The 21437-nt window shown below is 40.5% G+C and overlaps 8 protein-coding genes across 8 annotated transcripts; 5 read left to right on the forward strand and 3 right to left on the reverse strand. All coding sequences in view use genetic code 12, as the record gives it.

Moving 5' to 3' along the window:
* Window positions 1-541: 541 nt before the first annotated feature.
* On the forward strand, window positions 542-3160 carry RIM8 (Rim8p; the record flags this gene model as incomplete). The annotated part of the gene is made up of 1 exon (XM_051755138.1): window positions 542-3160. One exon carries the CDS (start codon window positions 542-544, stop codon window positions 3158-3160), a length of 2619 nt encoding a protein of 872 aa, XP_051610913.1.
* Window positions 3161-3613: 453 nt separating this feature from the next.
* KEL1 (Kel1p) lies at window positions 3614-7255 on the reverse strand (the record flags this gene model as incomplete). The annotated part of the gene is made up of 1 exon (XM_051755139.1): window positions 3614-7255. One exon carries the CDS (start codon window positions 7253-7255, stop codon window positions 3614-3616), a length of 3642 nt encoding a protein of 1213 aa, XP_051610914.1.
* A 2252-nt stretch (window positions 7256-9507) lies between these two features.
* Window positions 9508-11883, forward strand: VPS53 (Vps53p; the record flags this gene model as incomplete). The annotated part of the gene is made up of 1 exon (XM_051755141.1): window positions 9508-11883. One exon carries the CDS (start codon window positions 9508-9510, stop codon window positions 11881-11883), a length of 2376 nt encoding a protein of 791 aa, XP_051610915.1.
* Window positions 11884-12101: 218 nt separating this feature from the next.
* TRP1 (phosphoribosylanthranilate isomerase) lies at window positions 12102-12830 on the forward strand (the record flags this gene model as incomplete). The annotated part of the gene is made up of 1 exon (XM_051755142.1): window positions 12102-12830. One exon carries the CDS (start codon window positions 12102-12104, stop codon window positions 12828-12830), a length of 729 nt encoding a protein of 242 aa, XP_051610916.1.
* Window positions 12831-12920: 90 nt separating this feature from the next.
* CCT8 (chaperonin-containing T-complex subunit) lies at window positions 12921-14561 on the reverse strand (the record flags this gene model as incomplete). Its single annotated transcript, XM_051755143.1, has 1 exon — window positions 12921-14561. The coding sequence occupies one exon, from the start codon at window positions 14559-14561 to the stop codon at window positions 12921-12923; it is 1641 nt and encodes a 546-aa protein (XP_051610917.1).
* A 413-nt stretch (window positions 14562-14974) lies between these two features.
* On the forward strand, window positions 14975-15724 carry KGF57_000653 (cardiolipin synthase; the record flags this gene model as incomplete). Its single annotated transcript, XM_051755144.1, has 1 exon — window positions 14975-15724. The coding sequence occupies one exon, from the start codon at window positions 14975-14977 to the stop codon at window positions 15722-15724; it is 750 nt and encodes a 249-aa protein (XP_051610918.1).
* Window positions 15725-18118: 2394 nt separating this feature from the next.
* Window positions 18119-19735, forward strand: RCA1 (Rca1p; the record flags this gene model as incomplete). The annotated part of the gene is made up of 1 exon (XM_051755145.1): window positions 18119-19735. One exon carries the CDS (start codon window positions 18119-18121, stop codon window positions 19733-19735), a length of 1617 nt encoding a protein of 538 aa, XP_051610919.1.
* Window positions 19736-19935: 200 nt separating this feature from the next.
* Window positions 19936-21214, reverse strand: MVD (diphosphomevalonate decarboxylase; the record flags this gene model as incomplete). Its single annotated transcript, XM_051755146.1, has 2 exons — window positions 19936-21072; window positions 21173-21214. The coding sequence occupies 2 exons, from the start codon at window positions 21212-21214 to the stop codon at window positions 19936-19938; spliced, it is 1179 nt and encodes a 392-aa protein (XP_051610920.1).
* Window positions 21215-21437: the final 223 nt, after the last annotated feature.

Here is a 21437-nt window from a genome sequence, read left to right on the forward strand (position 1 = left end):
TAGACACAGTCTTGTATTACAGAACCCCTCAGCTCTGTGAACTTGTGACTAGTTACTTGATTTGGAAGTCAACAACAAAATACAAAAAGAAAAAAAAATAAAAAGGAGAGAGACAGAGAGACAGAGACAGGAAATTAAACAATCCCCCAAAACAATCCGTCCTTAGATAGTCCCTCTCATTTTTACAGACCATCAATACTTTAGAGACTACACTTAGACCTTAGAGGTGACTTAGACACCCACACATACATACTGGCCAATACATCCTTCCCATTTGTACTATACCATCATTCTAGACACATTCAACACTGTTCTTTTATTGCTTTTCCTCGCACATGCCAAGTTTCAATTTCAAGTAAATTTAGAATCTATCACTCAACTACTTAATTTTCAAAGCCACACTAAGCTACTAGGCCCACCACAACAGCAGCAACAGCAGCAACGACAACCAAAGAAGTAAAGAGAATACAACACACCCAAACTCCGGGCTAATTTAGTTATATCACACAGTTGAAGTCAACCACACATATAGTCCTTGCAAATGAGAAGAGCAGTGTCAAAGATACTACCTTCCCCGAGTGGTGGTGGTGGTGGTGGTAGTAGTGGTAGTAGTAGTAGTAACGCAAACTCCACTTCAAAGCTTGGCGCTTCTTCATTCGCATCAGCCTTCAAATTGGACTTTAGCGCTGTTGACGAATTTTACGTACAGTTGGATAATCCGCACAAGACTTGGCTACCGGGAGATGAAGTGTCGGGACAAATCGTGTTGATATCAAAGAGAAATTTAGCAAACATAGTGATCACCCTCTCTTTGATTGGGTTTATCAAAATTAACGCATCTTCACATTCAAAACTACGGCCTTTGAAACATACCTTGTTCGATCATACTATCAAGATATATGGTGGAAGTGACAATATCGCTGGTGGTGGCAACAGCAATGACGAAGAGTTTACCAATGGATTAAACAAGGGAGAACATGTATTTCCTTTTATTGTTAAACTACCGAACAAAAGAGTATTTACCTCAATTGATTTTGGCAAAGGTTCAATCAACTACTTATTGCGGGCTTGCGTGGGTAACGCCTCTTCGTTCACAACTGATATGTCCAACAATTTGCCCACTTCACCTGGTGAACTACCCGCTGGCAAAAAGAAATCACTGCATAGCCCTTCCTACACTTCAGAAAAGTTGATAAATCTTATCAATCCAATTGATGTGTCAACTTTGCCACGGCCCAAACCCAAAAGACTAATATTGAAAGATCCAAGAGGGAGTTTGACCAAGGACAAGAAACTACTGCGCACGCAGTCTTCAACATCAACTTTGAATACGGTGCAAACTTTTGCCACCATGTCATCAAACAATCTGGATCAAAACTCAATCAATGACCAATCTTCTCACTCAAACTCTAATGAGCTCGGCCACCATCATGATAGGCTGACATCAAGTATCAATAAACTTCAATCAACAATCAAAGTCATTCTAGATGTACCACAACGAGGGTATCTACGTGGCGAATCAATACCAGTCAAGTTGACAATCAACCACTTGAAAAAGGTGCAAGATCTCAATGGGATAATTATAACATTTGTTCGTGTTTGTCGATTAGATAATGGACCAGATGGAGTTGTTGAGAGCTTTAGAAAGGATTTACAACAAACTGTCCTACCCTTATATGTTGACCCAGTGACATTGAATTCCGAGGTCAAGACATCGCTAAGAGTACCCCCAGATGCATTTCCTACAATAACTGGCTGTCCATTGGTATCATTTCAGTACTTCATTGAGGTGCTAATTAACCTCTCAGGCAGATCAGTGAATATCGATCCTGATTTAGTTGCTGAGCGACACCTGCCAGACTCAAACAACAATATTCAACAACCACAACAAAAGAGCGCGACATCCATAGAATCATTTCAGTTCAATTTCAATTCAACAGCCCAGAATCAAAAGGATCGATCAACATTTATAAACACTGATCGTTTCAAAAGATCAAAGAAATTTTTGCAATTGACCAGCGAGATCTGCATTGGAACACATCGACTGCAACCAGAAGACGAGGATGTTCAAACACTTTCATCAACGGAGCCCACAACCACCACCGTTTCCAGACGGTCATCATCTTCAATTTCCAATTCGAATTTGTCACCGGCATTGTTTAATTCATCCGGCAACCCGTCACCACAAGTTCAAACTACATCAACTAATTCTCCATCCTTTTTCGGTCACACACCAACGCCACTTCCATCATCATTAATAGCAACATCAGGAGGTGTAACAAACTCAGCTGCAAATTCAGCCTCAATTAATGGCCCACCATCTTCATTATCCACGTCTGCAATGGCAGCCACAAACCCACCCCAACGATACCCGTACATTAATTCAATACCGGAGTTTAGAGAGTTGAATCATTTCCAAACCCCACCATATTCAACCAATGCTGAAGACTCACAAGCACCGTTGTACAGTAATGATCATGCCACGGATATTCTGAATGAATTTGTGCAGACTTTGCATCAGAATTCAGGATTGTCAGAGAAGGAAAGAATGCAACAGCATGAAGATAGCTTGTTGCCTTCAGCACCACCAGATTTGGATGAGGAGGAAGATGAAGAAGAGGACGGAGAGGTGAGAGTTGATGGAGTAGGACCAGAAGGAGGAAACGAGGCGGAGGACCGACAGGGAGATGCCCCCGTAAATGAACCACCATCTCATAACTTTGGCAATAATTGCACTCCGCCTCTACCACTTGAGCATGGTTCAGAAAATCACATCAGTTTCTTTACATTTACTCAACCTACTCCGCCCCCCTCACAACCCGCTCAAAGCAGTCCAAGGGACAGCGATAACACCATAAACAATGGTCAACAGCAACAGCAACAGCAACAACGTTCCGAGTTTGATGATTATTTTGGCTTGCCTTCTTCTCTGTCGACCTCGGAACACCACGATGCACCATCAAGTTCATTAGCTCATCAGTTATTCAATGATGATGAGATTGATCATGTACCGGCCTATGTGTCAGCCAAAGATGACCAATTACTTTCTCAGTCGCATTCGCATTTGTTGCATGCTGGTAATGCATCGCAACGAGACCAGCAACAACAACAACAACAACAACAACAACGGCAAGACGGAGAGCTTGACAGAACCACATAGGCGGGGCCAGTGTTGCTTGCAATGGAAGAATGAACTTTGTATCTAGTTCCAATGTAAATGTGTATTATTTGTAACCGAATTTAATGATTTACGAAGTGCACTTCATGTTGTACAGTACAACACTCCCTCTTGAAGTAACAACTAAAGTCTCAATTTTATTGCCTTTTATTAAAATTATACAAAGAAAAGCTTTTCATCATCAAGGACGATAAGTGGGGGTATTCAAAATAATTCAATCAACGTTACGTTATAGAAAAGGAAGCGCAAAATTTTGACAAAACTGTCAATTATACATCACAGATGATAATTGTTTCAGTAAGGATTCTCAAACTTTGCACAGAATAAGCAACACACACTTCGTGTATTGGAGTTGAATCAAAGAGTGAACTCAAACGGTCGAGAAAACAGGTTGTCAAAACCCTCGCAAAGCTTCAAGCTCAAACTTTCACAGCCTCAATTATTTTGAGCCAAGTACAATTGTTTTTGCAACGCAGTAACGTTATTCTTCAACTGGTCTCTCTCTTGCTTAATAATGTACAAATCAGCCTCAAGATCCTTAATCTTCATATTGAAATGGGCATTACTAATGACTCCTTCGTCATCGTCATCCACATGGCCGCCGACATTAACAGTATCACGAGCATCACTAAACGCGTCGTCTCCAACAACAGGAGTCGATGTCGATGATCCATTACTCTTTTTCAAATGGGCCGATTTGAACATCTTCAATTCATTATTTTCCTTAATCAATTTATCCATAAAGTTGCGTTGATTATTCAATTCTTCTTGGTTCAACTTCAATGCCTTTGAAGTGTTATTCACCGATTGTAAAGACTCGCGGTAATTTTCCTCCAAGCTTTTCAAATTGGCAATACGTTGAGTCAATTCCTGACGCAAGGTGGCAATTTCTTGATGGCTAACTTCATCATTCTGTTTCGAGATGCGCAACAAGTCATCCACTTGTTGTTGCAATTTGGCAACAACGGGGTTGTTTTCCGGCGTGATTGCTGGTGATACTTCACGCGTTGCCGGTTGTTTGACATTCCACAAGTTGACCAAATTTTCCAATTGGGTCGAAATGTCTCTTCTCGTTCTGGCTGAGCTTAAGATAGATCTGTTGTCGGCATTGCCAGCGGCGTCAGCTGAGAATGATTCGTCACCTCCTTGATATTGTTGATCCTCGAGATCAATATCATCGTCGTTATGTATGGCTTTATAATTGTCAAATTCCAATTGTAAATTATCAAATTTCGTCTTCCATTCATTAATCTCCTTATGCAATACTTCTTGATCCTTGACTTGGAAACTCAATTTTTCAATTTGCTCTTCTTGCACTTTAATCACTTTTTGGAATTTGGCCAATTCGCCAATTTGATGATTCATGAACGGTTCAAACTCGGCAAATTGATCATGCAATTTAGCATTCTCCTGTTGCAAGTAAACCAACTTGTTATTCAACTCTAGCCTTTCCAACTTGTATCGACTCAATTCAGACAAGTTTGTCGTGGTGGATGGTGCTTCAGGGTCCCATGCACTTGGATCAAGGCTCAGTTTCAACTCATTGATCATGGCATCTTTATCATTGATTTGACGTGTGTATACATCAATATCGTTCTTGTGAGATGACTGCAACTGGGCATTTTGTTCTTGTAAGGAATTGATTCTGGTGTTTGCGGTTTGCAATTGTTGGCTTGTTGATGACTTGACTTGATCCAATTCGTTTCTCAACTCTTCAATTATTTGATTCAATCTTCTATCATTGACAGCACTAGCACCACCACCAATGGCAGTACCACGAGAGCCACGAGTAGTGGAAGAGCTAATGTTTCTGTTGATGGAGATTGGCTTAATGACATCGTCGTCTTCCTTGTCTACCACTTCTTCTTGCTCCTCCTCTTCTTCATCCTCAGTGTCCTTGAGATAGCTTCTGTCACGGGGATAGGTTGAAGTTTCGTGGTCGCTGGTAATATCAGGGTAGTATGAAGTCAGACCATATGATTTGTCAGCAAGACTTGACCTTCTATTTCTTGCAACTCCTTCAATAGTGTCAGCGTCTTGCTCTTCTTCGTCTTTATCATCATAAGTTCCCAAAGATCTCTTCAAGACTGAAGCGTGGCCGGCTGCTTTCCCAGCAGCACCAGCAGCGGCAAATGCAGCAGCCACGCCAGCACCAGAAACACCATTGGTGGCGACATCTTCATGCTCATGGTTGAATTTAGGATCAAGCGATCTTCTTCTTAGATACTGTGCATCCTCATCATCGGGAAGTTCGTCTTGCACCACATGCTCGTCACTGATTGGCTCATTAGTTTGGGCAATATTGGCGTCTGTGTCTCTGTCAATACGAGCGTATGGGTTGACATGTGGCACCACATTGTCTTCTTCTTCTTCTTGATCAATATGTGAGTTTGTACCGGATGGAGTTTCAACATCAACGAAATCAGTATGACGATTCATTGTGTTTGTAGATAACCCGCGGTCCAACTGTGCACGATCTTGAGATTGTGGCTGTAAGGCTTGTGGGGGTGGTGGAGGAGGTGAAGCACGAGGAGTAGCGTAATCTTCGGGACCAGTAGATTCACGTCTTGAGTGACGTTCAAACCCATCACCCGGTTGAGCTGAGGCTGAAGCAGCCACTTTCCGTGGTTTCCTAGATGAACGAGGCTCAATAGGTTCAGACATAAATTGATCAACGATATTGATATCCAATTCATAGATCATGGTTCCGACTTCTGCACCATTGAAAGTTTCATAAGTATCGAAATTGGTTGCATCAGCAACAATATAATCATTCTTGTCACCACCCATTATAATCAACTTGTTATATTTGGGTAAATAAGTCATTGAATGACCACACCTAGGCCCAGGCCCATTTTCTTCAGCAGTCTCCAACAACTTGTACCATGTAAAAGTCTTCAAGTCCAACACATAAAGACTGCTATAAATAACTCCACTGAAATCGTTACCACCGTAAATGTACAATCTGTCATCGACAACACAAGCTGAATGCTCATTCACTGGTAATGGTAGAGTACCACTAGTTTGAATCTGTTTCCATTGCTCGTGTTCAACGTCAAATTCCCATAAATCATTCGACACTCTTTCGTTATTGTATACACCACCGAAAACGTAAATTTTCTCCTTGTAAATCGACATTGAGTGATTAGTCAATGGTGGTGGCTTGAAATTGTTTAAAGGTTCAACAATTTTCCAAGTTGCCTTTGGTGATTTGAATGAATTCAACTCAAAATAATACATATCATTGAAAACATCGTTTTCCAATTGACCACCAAAAAGGTAAAGTCTCGATGACGATGAGTGATCAACGGCAACAACTCCAATGGTATGTCCGTATCTACCATTTGGCTTGTTCAAAATGTGGCTTGGAATGGTATACTTGTGATTATTGATATTGAACAAGTAGAAATTGTTATCTGGGAAACCATATTCATCAGTTTCAACAGTGTCTCCACCATAAATGATGAATGCATTACCACACAAGACTGACGAATGGCCAACTCTAGCTGGTGGATTATTATTATTGGTGATTTCAATATTCTCAGCTGAGTAATTCAATACGTCGCCATCGTGGCCTTCATGAGGAATGATTCTCCAAGTATCGCCGAAAACTGAACCATCTTTCAATCCACCCATGATGAAGATCTCATTCTTGTCACTAGAAATGGCAGATGCCGCATGCCTGTACCTGGGAAAAGGAGAATCAAAAATCTTGAATCTATTCCAGGGATTACTGACATTCAAATGGGGTGGAGCGCGCGACTTGTAAGGAACTGTTGATGGATCAGTAGTGATTCCAAATGGTTCCAGGGTATAACTGTGATGATCTTGAGCTACCGGCATGTTGTTGTTATTGTTACTACTGCTGTGTAAATCTTCTTGACCAAAAGTATGTGAATGCAAGTAATCTTTATCTTGCAGTGGTGGTGAGTGTGGAGGAGAATTTGGCGCTTGGAAGGATGCTGATGATTTCGAAGTGCGACTGCTTTTGATCTTCTCCTTCTTGGGTGAGTTCTTGTTGGATGAAGTTGCTGAGGTAGCTGTACTGTTCTTTCTCCCAAACTTGAACTTCTTCATGGAGTAAATATAAAAAAAAAAAATTCAAATATTTGGGGAAGGTGGGGGCGATTAAATATAACTGGCGGCAGCGGGCAACGACAATGAGTATTTATATAATTATGTGTAAGTTTATAGTTTTGTATATTGGGCAGTGGATGTTACACAGATCTGTTAAGATTTGGTGAGTAGTAGTTGTGCTTACTCTTGTGTAGATTTTGGGGAATGGATCGATGTAGAATTTTATATTTTGAAGAAAAGTCAGGTTTTGTATTATGTATACATTAGTGGTTGAAAAGGGTAATAATAACAATACATTGTAGAACAACAAGGACTTAACGGGTTACAAAACCAAACGTATACAAAAAAAGAAAAAAATGTCCAAACTAAATTGAGTAATATTTATTAGCACCCAATACATACACCCCATAGGATATTATATGGTCTTGGAGTGTGCAGCACTATTGTGGAAACAAGGCGAGGTTGTGGCCATCTTGTTACTAGAGTTGTGTATTGTACAAAGTGTTCGTACGACATTTAGATTGCGCAACAGACACCTGACAGAAAAAGTCGCAGCTTCTACTTCGACTTCTTACTCTATACACACACACACACACTCTCTCTCTCTTTTCAGTACCCCTAGATAACTAGTAACTAGTTGTATTGTCTCAGTGGTTCAATAGATCTGACCACTACTGTCGTTACATTGTTGATGCTCTTTCTCTATCTGGTCCTCGTTTACCATTGGAAAACCACATTATACCTTTGACGTATGGGCTCTACCGAAAAGGGTAACTTTCAGGGGGTAGAAATATATTTTCATTTTTTTTTTGTTTCTTTTTTTATCTGTTTTTGCTCTAACTATTGCAATAACTTCATCCATTGGCTGTGTCTAGAAAGGCTCAATTCCACACCCCATTTCAACTACACATACACTTGGCTATACCCTTTGTCTCTTGAAATCTTAGCAACTGTTGCAATCCTCGCTGTAATTGGTGGCAAGGCTCGGCCCTGACTTGTCCTGTCGTCGTTTCCTGAATAGGTTTCGAAGCACTCTTCGATGTGGAGCTACCCCGCGGCAGATGGCAGTTGACTACTCAATAGAGATGTTTACTTCGTCAAGGCATCTACGCAAGTCGAAGATCTCACAAAAAGAATAAGCTTTGGTTTTGTGTTACAACAGAGTATTTCCCTATTGGGAAATTTTTCCTCTTTCTTAACATAGAGTGTCATGAAAAGCAAAAATACGACAAGGATTTTCACAAAATAGTCAAGAAGATTTCCAAATGTGATCCAAGCGACAACCTAGGTCCACATCAGGATAATCGAGAGTCAGGGAATTGTTTTGGGCTTGCTCCATACAATGCAAGTAGTGGATCTGTGATCATGGTGATACGATTTTGGACGTTTCTATGGATGTACGAAGGACAATCTCAAACAGAACACACTAAGCCTCACAACAAACGCTCTTTTTGACAAAAATCGCAGGAATCCGAAATCACCACCTCTCCCTCTCTCTCCCTCTCTCACTCTCTCTTACGTTAGAACACCCTCCTGCCTCATCACCTCGTTGGAAGTGTCAAGGGCTGTGCAAAGCTCTCCTACACCAATGTCGCAAGACTTTTTTTTTTCCGTTAAATTATACATATTACACAATAGTTGAGTTTGCAATAAAAAATTACCAAATTGGGAAGCGACATTATGTTCCGCAATGTAAGTTGCAACAGTTTTCGTCATTCACTAAATTAGGCCCATACTAGGAAGCCGGAACGTGGAAACAGCCGCTTCGAAGTCAATAGCACTCAGAACATTCATGTTTCACGGAACCTTTGATGTGATCCCGTGCTGTATGCCATTCCTCAGAATCCTTGCAATCAGAGAAAACGGAAATACAACTCAAATCACAACAGCTTGGTCGCTCCAGGGAAAAATACTCTTTCGATTCGGGGTAACGTATTGCGCATTAACACCAAAAGTTATTTGAAGACATGGGTTGTGTTATTGAACTCGATCTCTTTAGAACGGAAAAACACGTACATGTATAGACTTTACCCCACACTGTCATTTTTAAAGCCGAAACAGCTTCCCCTTCTAATGTCGTCAAAGTTTGATGTCAATTTAAGTGTCGCATTTTTACATTTTCATTGTCGCAAAATATTCCAACGACACTGACTTTGTTTTTCTTCGGAGGAACCAACAAACACCTTTAAACAGGAGTGCTTCAAGAATTCACTCTTTTTGCAACAACGGAGCCCCAGTGAAGGACAACCACAATGGACCTGTATGATTATAATCCAGTGACTCACATAAACGATATATTTGACACTCCAGAAACGTTAAACCACTTACCCCAGGCATTGTCCCATATACACCAGTATAAACTACAACTAAGTCGTGAAATTGAAAACTTGAAATCGGAGTATGATTCGAGAACCGAGATAGATGATGATATACATCAATTGGTGAGTAACATCAAGGATATCAAAAATAGTGCCCACGCGACTAAATCAACGATTGTGTCAATGACGAGCTCGATCCAAAAACTAGACGCATGCAAGAAAAACCTAGTCTTATCAATGACGGTGTTTAAGAGATTACAAATATTGGTCAATGTAAACAATGGACTAAAGGAAATTCTTCCGTTACGAAACTACGAAGAGATTTATCAGAGGTTGGGGGTGATGAAAGAGTTGTTACATTTTTTCCAACCCTACAAGTCAATTGATTTAATCAACGAGATCAACTTAATGACAATATTCACACAAAACAAGCTTGTTGATGATATCTTTTTAGACTTTGAAGAGTTTTTGAGACGTGATGGACGTGGTTCTGAGAACGGTTCTCCACAAGAGCTGAATTTACTTTATGGAGCCAAAACCTTGGAAATGATTGATACGAAAAACAAGGCCAAATTATTAAACTGGTTTCATAATATACAACTAAGAGATTTGAAGAGTATATTTAGTCAATCGGATGAAGCTGGATCGATTGAAAATTTGGGCCGAAGGTTCATATATTTCAACAAGATTTTAGATCAAGTGAACCAATATGCCATTTTCCCAAAAGAATGGAACGTGACCACCGGTATCATTGTTGAATTTTGCAAGATTACGAAACAGGATTTGTCTACTACTTTGCAAAATAAAAAGATTGATTCCACTACATTACTCGACAGTTTAACCAAAACTATTGAATTTGAAAAGAAATTGAATAGTGACTTCCCTTCTGAAGTGGAGTACAATCTCTCCTCCGTGTTTGAGCCATACTTGTCTACATGGGTGCAAGAACAAGACAAGATGCTAAATAGCAAATTCCTTGAATTTGCTGCCACGTCGCAGTTGCCACCAGAATTGGCTAAAGATATCACGGCAAATATCCCCAACATTGCCATTACATCTACCGAGCTATTCAAACTATATCACAAACTCCTATCACAAATTCTCAAGTTAACAAATGGAGACATTATTACCAGCTTAGCGAGATTGTTCAATAAATACTTGTTTGAATATCTCAATCGAATCTTGACACCCATGCTTCCGCGCAATGACGATGATATTGCTGGCGAGGATGCAATCAAGTATCTCACCTTGTTACTAAACACCGGTGACTACATGGTGGGGAATATTGAGGAATTGAATGAGAAATTGGAATTGGTAGTTTCCGAAAATGTAAAGAGTCGATTACCGACACTAACCAGTGACTCGTTTTTACAACTTGTAAACAAGAGCATTTCGGCACTTTTGGTGAAATTGACCAACGATTACAAACCATGTTGGCGCGAGTTCTTCAATATCAATTGGCAGGAATTAGACTCAGTGAATGATGTATCTTCGTACATGATGGATATAAAGTCCATCACCAACAACAATTTGAAATTGATTTTGCCTTTGATTATTCGTGATAGTTATGTACGCAACTTCAATGACAAATTGGTTGAGTTATTGGTGACGACCCTAGCCAACAATCTAAAATTTATCAAACCACTAACCACAACAGGATTGGAACAGTTGTTGCTAGATGTCATATCACTAAAGGATACGTGTCTCAATTTCCCCCGTTTGGCACAAAAGGAAACGACAAAATCGTACACCAAATTCGTCATTAATCATTTCCATGAGCTAGAATCAATTTTGAAAATCTTGATGGTTCCTCAGACGACGCCCATTGAAAATTTCATTGAATCTTATTTCGAATTGATTGGCGGTAGATCTATTGCTAACTTCACCAAGATTTTGAATTTGGCCCAAATTGACAAATCTAGACAATACACATATATCGAGAATTACAAATTACAGTTGTCAATCGATAATGAAGATGACGATGCAACAGCAACTAGGGATTCTGCACACCAAAAGAATAACCAATTGTTGACGAATTTAGAGGATGAGTTGGATAATCTATCAGCACTGTCGACTCCCGTGAGTGCTACTATTCCGCAAGGTCCATTTTCAACAAGCCGTGGCTCTAATAATGCAAGTTCTGCTAAGTTGTCATCGCCGGATCTCAAATCACCCAAGTTGCTTCCTCGAATGAATCAGTTTGAAAAGAATATTAGAGATTTGGCATTGACGGGTGAGACACACGTGAGTAAATTTAATGAAAATTTCAGAAGTAACTTTGGCAAGTTTTTCAGAAAAGAAGACAGGTAAATTTAGGAGGGCGAAAAGAATAGAAGTCATTTATAGGTTTGTGTATTCAATGTCATGCTGGTGATGAATATAGTTGACTCCCTCTTGTTTCGCAGACATTAATTTGTTTGTTCTCACTTGAAATTTTTCACAACCCAAAAGCAAAAGCAAGAGCAAAAGCAAAAGTAAAAGTAAAAGCAAAAGCAAAAGCTTCATACATACTCTACACTCTTTCCACAATGAAACTAGTCAAGATATGTGGCGTGAAAACCATAGAAGCGGCAGAAACAGCCATGCTCAGCGGAGCAGACCTCATAGGATGCATCCTCGTCCCCAACAAATCGCGCACCTGCGATATTGAAACCGCTAAACAAATAGCCCAGTACATAAAACAAGGTCGCCCTCAATCCATATCGCAGATCATGACCCGTTTACAACTGAAACGAGACACATTCACATCACCAGTTGACTACTTTGAGTACGTTCAAAAACTCATACTTGACAACGGACCATTCTTGGTTGGAGTGTTCCAGAACCAATCACGAGATGAAGTTTTGAGTATAGCCAGACGCATCGGTTTAGATTTCATACAATTACACGGATCAGAACCCAAACTCGACTTCGTGAATGATGAATTCGGACTTGTGTTTCGATACGTTGTGCCTCGCGATACTGAACTTATGCGTGAGCATGGTTTGCACATGATGCGAAATGGCGTGTTGGGGTTGCCTTTGCTCGATTCGGAACAAGGTGGCGAGGGGAAAGTTATTGATTGGGATTATGTAAGTGGGAGTTTGCCGTTTACGAGGGCGATATTGGCCGGCGGGTTGACACCAGATAATATTCGTGAGACTATGGATGTCAAGAATGTTATTGGATTTGATGTGAGTGGCGGGGTTGAAACTGATGGTAAAAAGGATTTGACCAAAATTGCAAAATTCGTCAATGGTGGAAAGAGTATATACTAAGAAGATACAGTAAATCGAGAAGGGCCATGTCAAAATAGATGCGTTTAATGTATACACAAAAGTAACTTCTTACACCTTTATATCTCTCCTCTAATCATCTTGATCCCAGTTTCCTGGCCTTGGTTGCTGTGGCATTACTGGTCCTCCAGCCCTTTTGGCCATGATAATTTGGTCAATAGACAAGATGGTATTCGTGGCTTCCACAGCCAAATCAATAGCTGACTTCTTAGTTGCCAAAACATCCAACACCTCAGTCTCTTCGACATCTCCCGTATCTATATTCAACCCTTGTTTCAAAGCAGCTTCACTATCATCTTCCGCGTGGGCAGCGTACAATTTACTTATAACTTCGGTTGAGTCAAAACCTGACGTTTCTGCAAGTACACGAGGAACAACTTCAAATGCTTTGGCAAACGATTTAATAGCCAACTGATTTAAACCAGGCGTGGTCTCACCATATTGGGTAACTCGTTTCGATAATTCAATCTCAACCGCTCCTGCACCAGGTAATAGTCTGTTATCTTTAAGTAATCCCTTGATTGAACTTACGCCATCGTCAATGGCTCTTTCAATATCATCCAAGTTGTTTTGCGTAGCACCTCTAATGATAATGGTTGCAGTTCTCGTGCTAGACTCACTTTGTCTGAAAATGGTTACTCGATCACCACCAATCTCTTTAGTTTCAACAATATCAACCTCACCCAATTCATCGGGCGTTGGTGCACCTAATCTAGGTAATGGCGTAGCTCCACAAACTTGACAAATTCTCCTCAAATCGAATTTGGAGGGAACGCGTAAAACCAACAATCCATACTTGTTCAAATAATGCAATGCCAACTCGCCCACATTTGAACCGGCAACCACAACTTTTGCCCCCGATGAATGAATTTCCTTACAAACTTGATCCAATTGCTGTTCTTCGCCCTTTGTGAAATCGAGCATTTCTTGTGCATTATGCAACAACACCGTCCCTTTAGTCTCGGTAGTTGATATATCGATAGGACACGTAAATACAGCAACTTTGGAATTGGCAACATTCTTGACTGATCCCTCGGGCTCTCTAGGGAAAACCATACCTTTGACAACTTCAGATTGTGACAACGACGATCCCATAATCTTGACGACCCTGATTCCATCCACATTGAAACTAGCTGGGTTCTTGGGATTGACCACCGACTTTACAGCCTCAACCACCAATTTGGAAATTGTATCCTCAACACCATACTGCTTGGCAGAAATCACCGGCTTGACAGCTTTGATCAAGTCAGTTTCAAACGATGAGATTTTATCAACCACCAACTTATCCAACGTTTCCATCACGAATTTATTGGCCAAGTTGAAACCTTGAATGATTTCCGAAACATTCAACCCCAAACTCAACAACTTCTCAGCAACGTTCAAAAACTCACCCGCTAATATGATGACAAGATTGGTGAAATCACCCATCTCAAACTCCTGTTGTTTCGAAGCCATAATGAGGATTTTCACAACGGGGTGAACAATCTCCAACTCATTGATCATGGTGGCTGCATCATTAGTGATGAACTTCTTGCCGAGTTTGTTGACAATAATCTTGTTTCTCCCACTGGGACCCATTGATGTTTGTAAAATGGATGCTATTTCGCGTACTGCTTCAACGTTTCTGGTTATGGCTCCATCTTCGTTCGAGTAGGAGGAGTATCCTTTTTTGAACAAGCCGGAATTTGGTGCTTGCGGAAGCTTCAATGACATTGGGATTGATCTAGTGGAGGAGGATTGAAGGTATTTTGGGGTGGAATGAATCAGATTTTTTTTGATGGAAGATTGAAGAAGATGAAGAGAAAAAAAAAAAGAATTGAAATCTGTTTTCAATATGCAGAACACACCCAGGTCCATTTTACATAAAGTGACCTATTTATTCAAATAAAGTTGGACATTGTATGACTACTTCTCTTCTCGATGATTCCTCTTTCTTGCGAATGGTATCCCATTTAAGAAGCGGTTTCAGTTCTCACCTCATGTGGTGCTTAATTGCCATCTAACAACATATCTTTTCAACGCGTTTTTCGCTCACTATACGGGGGGGGGGGAGGCATGAATTGTTGAAACAAAAAAAAAAAAAAAAAAAAAAAAAAAAAAATTTCACTGCATAAATCCACCCATCAATGCTTGTCCACCCATTAGCTAGACAATCACTCATCCGTAGCCCTTTTAGACTACGTCTAGTCAGTCTTCCCAAATTTCCACCCTTGCTGCCACTAGGGAGTCTTCGACTCAATTCGACTCAGCCTAGCAAACTATCATCCAAGTCATTATTTGACCCTTCAGTATGGACAGTACCCAATGTATTGACTTATACTAGAATCATTGCTACTCCATTCATTGGATACAACATTGTGTATGGAAGTCCTATTGCTGCTCTACTGTTGTTCACATATTCATGTGTCACTGATTTCATCGATGGCTATATAGCGAGAAGATTCAATATGAAATCAGTAGTCGGGTCCATTGTTGACCCTTTGGCTGACAAATTCCTCATGACTATATGTACAGTGTCATTGGCATATGTGCACTCAATCCCACCAATAATAGCAACAATTATAATTGGACGCGATGTTATGCTTAGTCTTATGTCATTTTATTATCGTTTCAAGAGTTTGGCTCCACCAAGAACGTTTAACAAGTTTGTTAGTATTGGACAGTACCCAACAATCAGCGTCCATCCTAATTTCTTGGGAAAACTAAACACCGCTTTGCAAATGCTTTACATTGGAAGCTTGGTTTACAGACCACTTTTGGAAAGTGTTGTTAGTGGTGCAGCATTTGATGGGTTGGGTTTAGTTGTTGGAGCAACAACGTTACTCAGTGGAGCTAATTATGTCTTCAATAAGAATTCATGGAGATATGTGAAATAAATGGATCATTGCACATAATCATTAGGGCTTTAAAGATTTTGGATGAGTGTTTGTGATGTAACAATATTGAGGTGAAAAAGATGAGAAATCTGCGCTTGTGACGGATGTTTAGCTTCAATGGAGTGAACTTGTGCGATGCTATTACATCTTGCACAGTTTTGTTTACAAATGAAGACTGAGGGTCACTCACTATGTTGTGTATGTTTGATAAACAATATGGGATCAACTGATGGGTGGGACATGTTAACAAGTATTGGAAAAAGTATGCTATATGATTCATATTTGATGTGGTGTCTATGATTTCCAAACACTGGTTGATGTGAGCCTGAAGTGGTTTAGTGAGTTTGCGATGTTTAAATCTGTATAGAAACTTTTGGATCAATTGATCATGAAATTTAAAACTTCTGTTTGCAAGAAAGTATTTGATGATCTCTGTGTAGGATGGAGTCAGTATCTTGACTATGTTCCCCACATGATAGTTGTGGTAGTCAACTCCAAACTCTCTTAGTAAGTTCTTCACCCTGGGATCAATCGTATCTTTTAGTCTATCAATTATCTCTTGACCAAAGTTAGTGAAATTAGTCGCAAAAACAAGAAGAGAAAGTTGTTCTTACCATCAACGGCATGTCCCGTGTCCCCTCTAATATGAAGTATAACAAGTGCTAGTGCAAAGGTGAAGTTGATCATTAGTAGCAAAGGTTTAGTTGGTTGCAAAAATCATTTCCCCTGGAAAATGTCTGTATATTTTCTTCTTGAATTTGAAGTAACAAAGACTGGAGCAGTCAGATTCAAAGACCTGGGAAAACAGGGAAAGAGTGTCGGCGACCGGCTTAAGAGAATATTGTAATACAAGTACAATAAGACCTCTTTTGTTAGAAGAGATCAGAAGTACATGTTTTCGGAACAACACATTTGCTTTTTGCAAGCAAGAATGCTTCCACTATAGCAAAGAAAAGAAACCTCCGTATGACAGGATGTCACTGGCCTTTTTTATTTTGGCTACGAGAAGGAATTCCGTGCAAGAGTATTTCCTTCCTTAATTTCAGTAGTTCAAAAAGTTGACATGAACATCTATTGGTGTATACAGTTTTGATGTACTGAAAAGAAGCTTTGCGAGTAAAAGTTGACTAAAGTAAAATAAAACCTTAAATGATGTGAATCCCTTTGGTTCCGTGAAACATTGACACACACACACACCAGCTGTTCCAGTAGTGACACCCACTTAAGGAACATATATTGAAATGGAACTACACTATAGCCGCATTCACGCACGGTGCCCGAAGAAGTAGGCCACATGAACAGCAAAATGCTGACATTGCAAGCACAAACAAATACTAATCACTACAAAATGCTGAAATGTAAAGTAGAGGCAGCAAGCAGTCAGTTTATTGGTGTAACAACCGCGGGTGCAATAGCCATTAGCAATCGCAACCACTTAAAAACATGACGTCGTAGGATTTACTTTGCAAGAACGGATTTCGCATTTCGGTATCCGCACACAACGAAGGTTTTTTAGTGAAAGTAAAAGCTTGATCCTGCTGAAATATATATATAAGCACATTCGAAGTTATTGATTTTAGTACAAGTCCCCTATTATCTACACTATGTCTTAGTTACTCGAAAGATAGTATTTGAAATCAGCATGTTGTCTTATCTTAAAAGAAGCAAACGTCATACGTGTGTATTCGTTGTTGCAAATAACTGTAGGTATAAAGTAAACTCCATATAACGCCACATATAGAGAAAAAAAAAAAAAGAAAGAACCCGAGACGAAAGTACACAACAGACAACAGACAACAGACAACAGACAACAGATAAGAATAAGAATAAGAATAATAATAAGAATATTATACAGTATACAAATTACAAACTCAACACTCAGCTTTCAGTAAAAAGAAAATTAAAAAAAAAAAAAAAAAACAAAACAAGGAGGAAACAACAAAATCAAAACTTCAAATCACACACAATTCTTCAACAGAAGACTCATCTTATAATACATAAACACTACTTAGGAACAAAACTCTTTTTCATCCTTTCAAACAAGACAACACTCATAGAATACTTACTGAAGTTGTATTCATTAACACCACACGCAACTTCAAAAAGAGGATACTTGATTTTTTTTTTTTTTTTTCTTTCTTTCTTTCTCCGGCACACAAAACTTCCCGAAAAGAAAACCAAGGCATTCACTTAGACACACCACCATACACACGTTGTTGTCTCTATAAGGTGAAGCTTGCAATACAATATTTTTCACAACCAAACTTTATCTTCGAAATCTACTAGAGAGCAAGGTTGAAGATAGCTTCCACCACCAATTTCACCCGTCATCATTTGAGCTACTTGCTTTTAGCTGTTTTCTTTTCAAATTTCACCCCATACTGTCACTGCTTGATGCTGACTAATAATTATACAGTGGGATTCGACCCGCATGTCCCGGTCCTAGTACCAGATGGTACAATACAGCAGAATATGCCCCAACAGCAGCAGCAGCAGCAGCAGCAGCAACAACAACAACCGGTTCCTTTTCCCGAGATTTCTGGTGCAGAAGCTGCGTCCACCAGCACGACAAATTTCAACATAAACCATAATCAACATCCTCAACAGTTGCAACACCAGCAGTTTCAACAAGCCCAATCACAAGCTCTTAATGCTAGGTACCAACAACAACGTCAACACGCCCAACAGCAGGTTCAGCAATTACAACAGAAACAAGCACAAGCACAAGCACAAGCACAAGCACAAGCACAGGCACAGGCACAGGCACAGGCTCAGTCTCTACATCATCATCACACTAGCTCGCAGAGTTTGTCATCTCAAGATTTACAGGATGTTGCCATGGACACCAAACCATCTCAACCGCAACAACAAAGCAAGAAATACACGTCAGAGCATAGACCGCCGCTACAAACACAGCAACAAAAGAGTTTCAACCATCACTTGCTCAACTTTCCTGCTCATAATCCATTTGATTTCAATTCATACCCAATTACAAATCCACCTATATTTGATTCCACTTTGATGTTGCCATACTCGATAGATGGTGTACCTAGAAGAAGAAGAATTTCAATTTCAAATGGTCAAATTGGTCAGATTATGAATCATGAAGCATTCTTTGATAACGATGAGTTTAGTTCCTTGGATGATGATTTCACTCAACGATTCAATGAGTATGAGTTGAATAGGCCAGCAACGCCTACTCAACAGCAGCAGGCGCAGCAACAGGAAGTACCTCCTTCGCAAGTCGATGCCCACCAACAACAGCAACAGCAACAGCAGCAGCAACAGTCCCAAGCTGGATTTATCGGTGACAACACACATCAAGGTTTTGCTAGTATTACTCCTGCAAGTGATAATGAGTCTTCCGTGAGTACCATACCTGCTACCTCTGTTCAAAATATGTCATCGGCAAGCTCTGCCCCATTGTCTGCACAACCAGAGGTGAGTGTACAGCAGCAACAACAGCTTCACAATCAACTTCATCACCAGCTAGTGCAACAACACCAGCAGCCCCATAACCCAATACACCCACATGGGCAAGTACAAGCACAACATGTACAGGTTCCACGAGTACCACCCCATCCGGTACAATCAGCACCACGAATTCCCACACAAGCTGCTCCTCCACAACAAGAACAAGAATCGGTGCCACCTCGCTCAAACTCCCCTCCAGTAGCTGGGGTGCCCCCACCCAACCACTCCTTAATCTACAACAATGAAGTCATTTACAATCCAAACAATGGGCCCATAATGGGCACAGCGGCATGGAAGAAGGAGCGATTGTTGGAACGTAATCGAATTGCGGCTTCCAAGTGTCGACAACGGAAAAAACAGGCGCAATTAGCGTTGGAGGAGAATGTTACCCGGATGGAACAGGATTTGAAACGGAAACAGGAGCAATTGGAGAATTTGCAACTGGTTTTGAGTCATTACAAGATGAATATCACGACATATTTGGAGAGTGAGGAAAAGGATGAAAAGTTGTTGAAGGATTTGATTGAGTTTATATAGGTGGTTGTGGCTGCTTCGATTTTGGTTTAAAAGGTCCAGGGATAACAGAAAGTCACTCTTTTCATATACCTATTACTTTCATTTTAACATGCTATGAATTTTGCTAATATTATAGATTTCCTTTTGATAAACACATAGTAAACCCATTTTTTTTATACAGATGAAGAAATTCAACACTCACCACCGACCCGCTTAGCCGTTCAGCCGCTCAGCTTAGGCAACCCTTTTTCGTTAATCAAGGATTCAGAAGTCACTTGAGGTCCTACGCCAATTGAAGTCAAAATGACTCTGGACACTCCACTCCACTGCTCCTCTTGCTCGTATTTCTTCCCATTCCATCCATCAACATGGCCAAAGTGCCTATGCAAGGCCAGCAACACTTTATCCTCATCCTTTTCATCATAATACACAACGGCATTCGGACCAGCATCAAAAGTGTACGCAGCTACAATCTCGCCCTCATCAGAGTTCAATTTCTCAACCAATTTAATAACACGCTTACTCGTATCATTCAAATAAAAAATCGGCGGGTACGAGTCCAAACACACAGCATGGAACTGATTCGAATCCTGCATTGTCAAGCGACCAAACTTGGCAAAATCCTTATCCAAAATCGCTTGCTTCATCTCTTGGAACCTTTGCGGAACAACATTGTCAATCCTATACTGAAACAAACTCGACGTTTGCACCGTCAATTGCATCCCCGACGTACTTGGTGTATCCTTCTTATCATCAGAAACAACCAAAATGGCCGCTTTCAAACTGGGCCAATGCAGCAACGGAGCCACTTCAACCGCTTGCGAATCCTCGCCGGTGGCCAACTGACCCATTTCCCAAGCAACAAACCCACCAAACAATGATCGGCACGCGGACCCGGAGCCCTTACGAGCAATCTTGCTCAACTCGGAGCTCGATGTGGGCAACTGGTACAACTTGGCAATGGCGCTGATCAAAGCGGCAAACCCAGCAGCAGATGAAGCTAAGCCGGCAGCAGTGGGGAAGTTGTTTTCGGAAACAATGTGCAATTTGTATCTCGACAATGGCGGTACCACCTCCACCGCCGCGTCTGCGTTTGCTTTTGCGTCATTCTTTTGTGCTTTTTCACTTTCTTCTTCCAATTGCTTACGCAATTGACGCAAATCGGCAAGACAAGCTTGAGTTCGTGGCGTATCCAATGACTCGAGCTTGCCATTGAGCCATAATTGATCCTGTTCAAAATCAGGCGATGCTGAAGCAGTAGTCAATGTTCGCAAATCATCCTGGGATAAAGTGACTGAGATTGATGAGTTGGTGGGTAAGTTTAGGTTCTTGTCACGCTTGCCCCAATATTTGAGTGTCTGCAATTGGAATTGAGTTAGTACATGTATATGAAGACATGAAAATGGAGTTGCACCTCGTTTCTGGTGAGGTATTCCTATTATTCGGAATTGTACATACAGCAATGTTGACTGGAGCAGTGACTGATGCTTGGTAGATCATTGGGGATAGTTTAGCTGATCCGAGGTGAGGTAGAGTTACTCGTGGTGGTTGCCAGATGGGTCCATATTTTTTCAGTTTTGTTGTTTCCATTTTTTTTTTTTTTTTTTTTTTTTTTTTTTTTCAATTCGACGCGGCGACGAATTCTCAAAACCGTAAACGAAGCTATACGAGATGAAGAGACAAAGTCATGGCATCTCTGAGGTAGAGTTATAATTACATATAT

This window comes from Candida theae (assembly GCF_024610275.1).
Source record: "Candida theae strain CBS 12239 chromosome Unknown scaffold15, whole genome shotgun sequence".
In the NCBI taxonomy this organism is placed as follows: domain Eukaryota; kingdom Fungi; phylum Ascomycota; class Pichiomycetes; order Serinales; family Debaryomycetaceae; genus Lodderomyces; species Lodderomyces theae.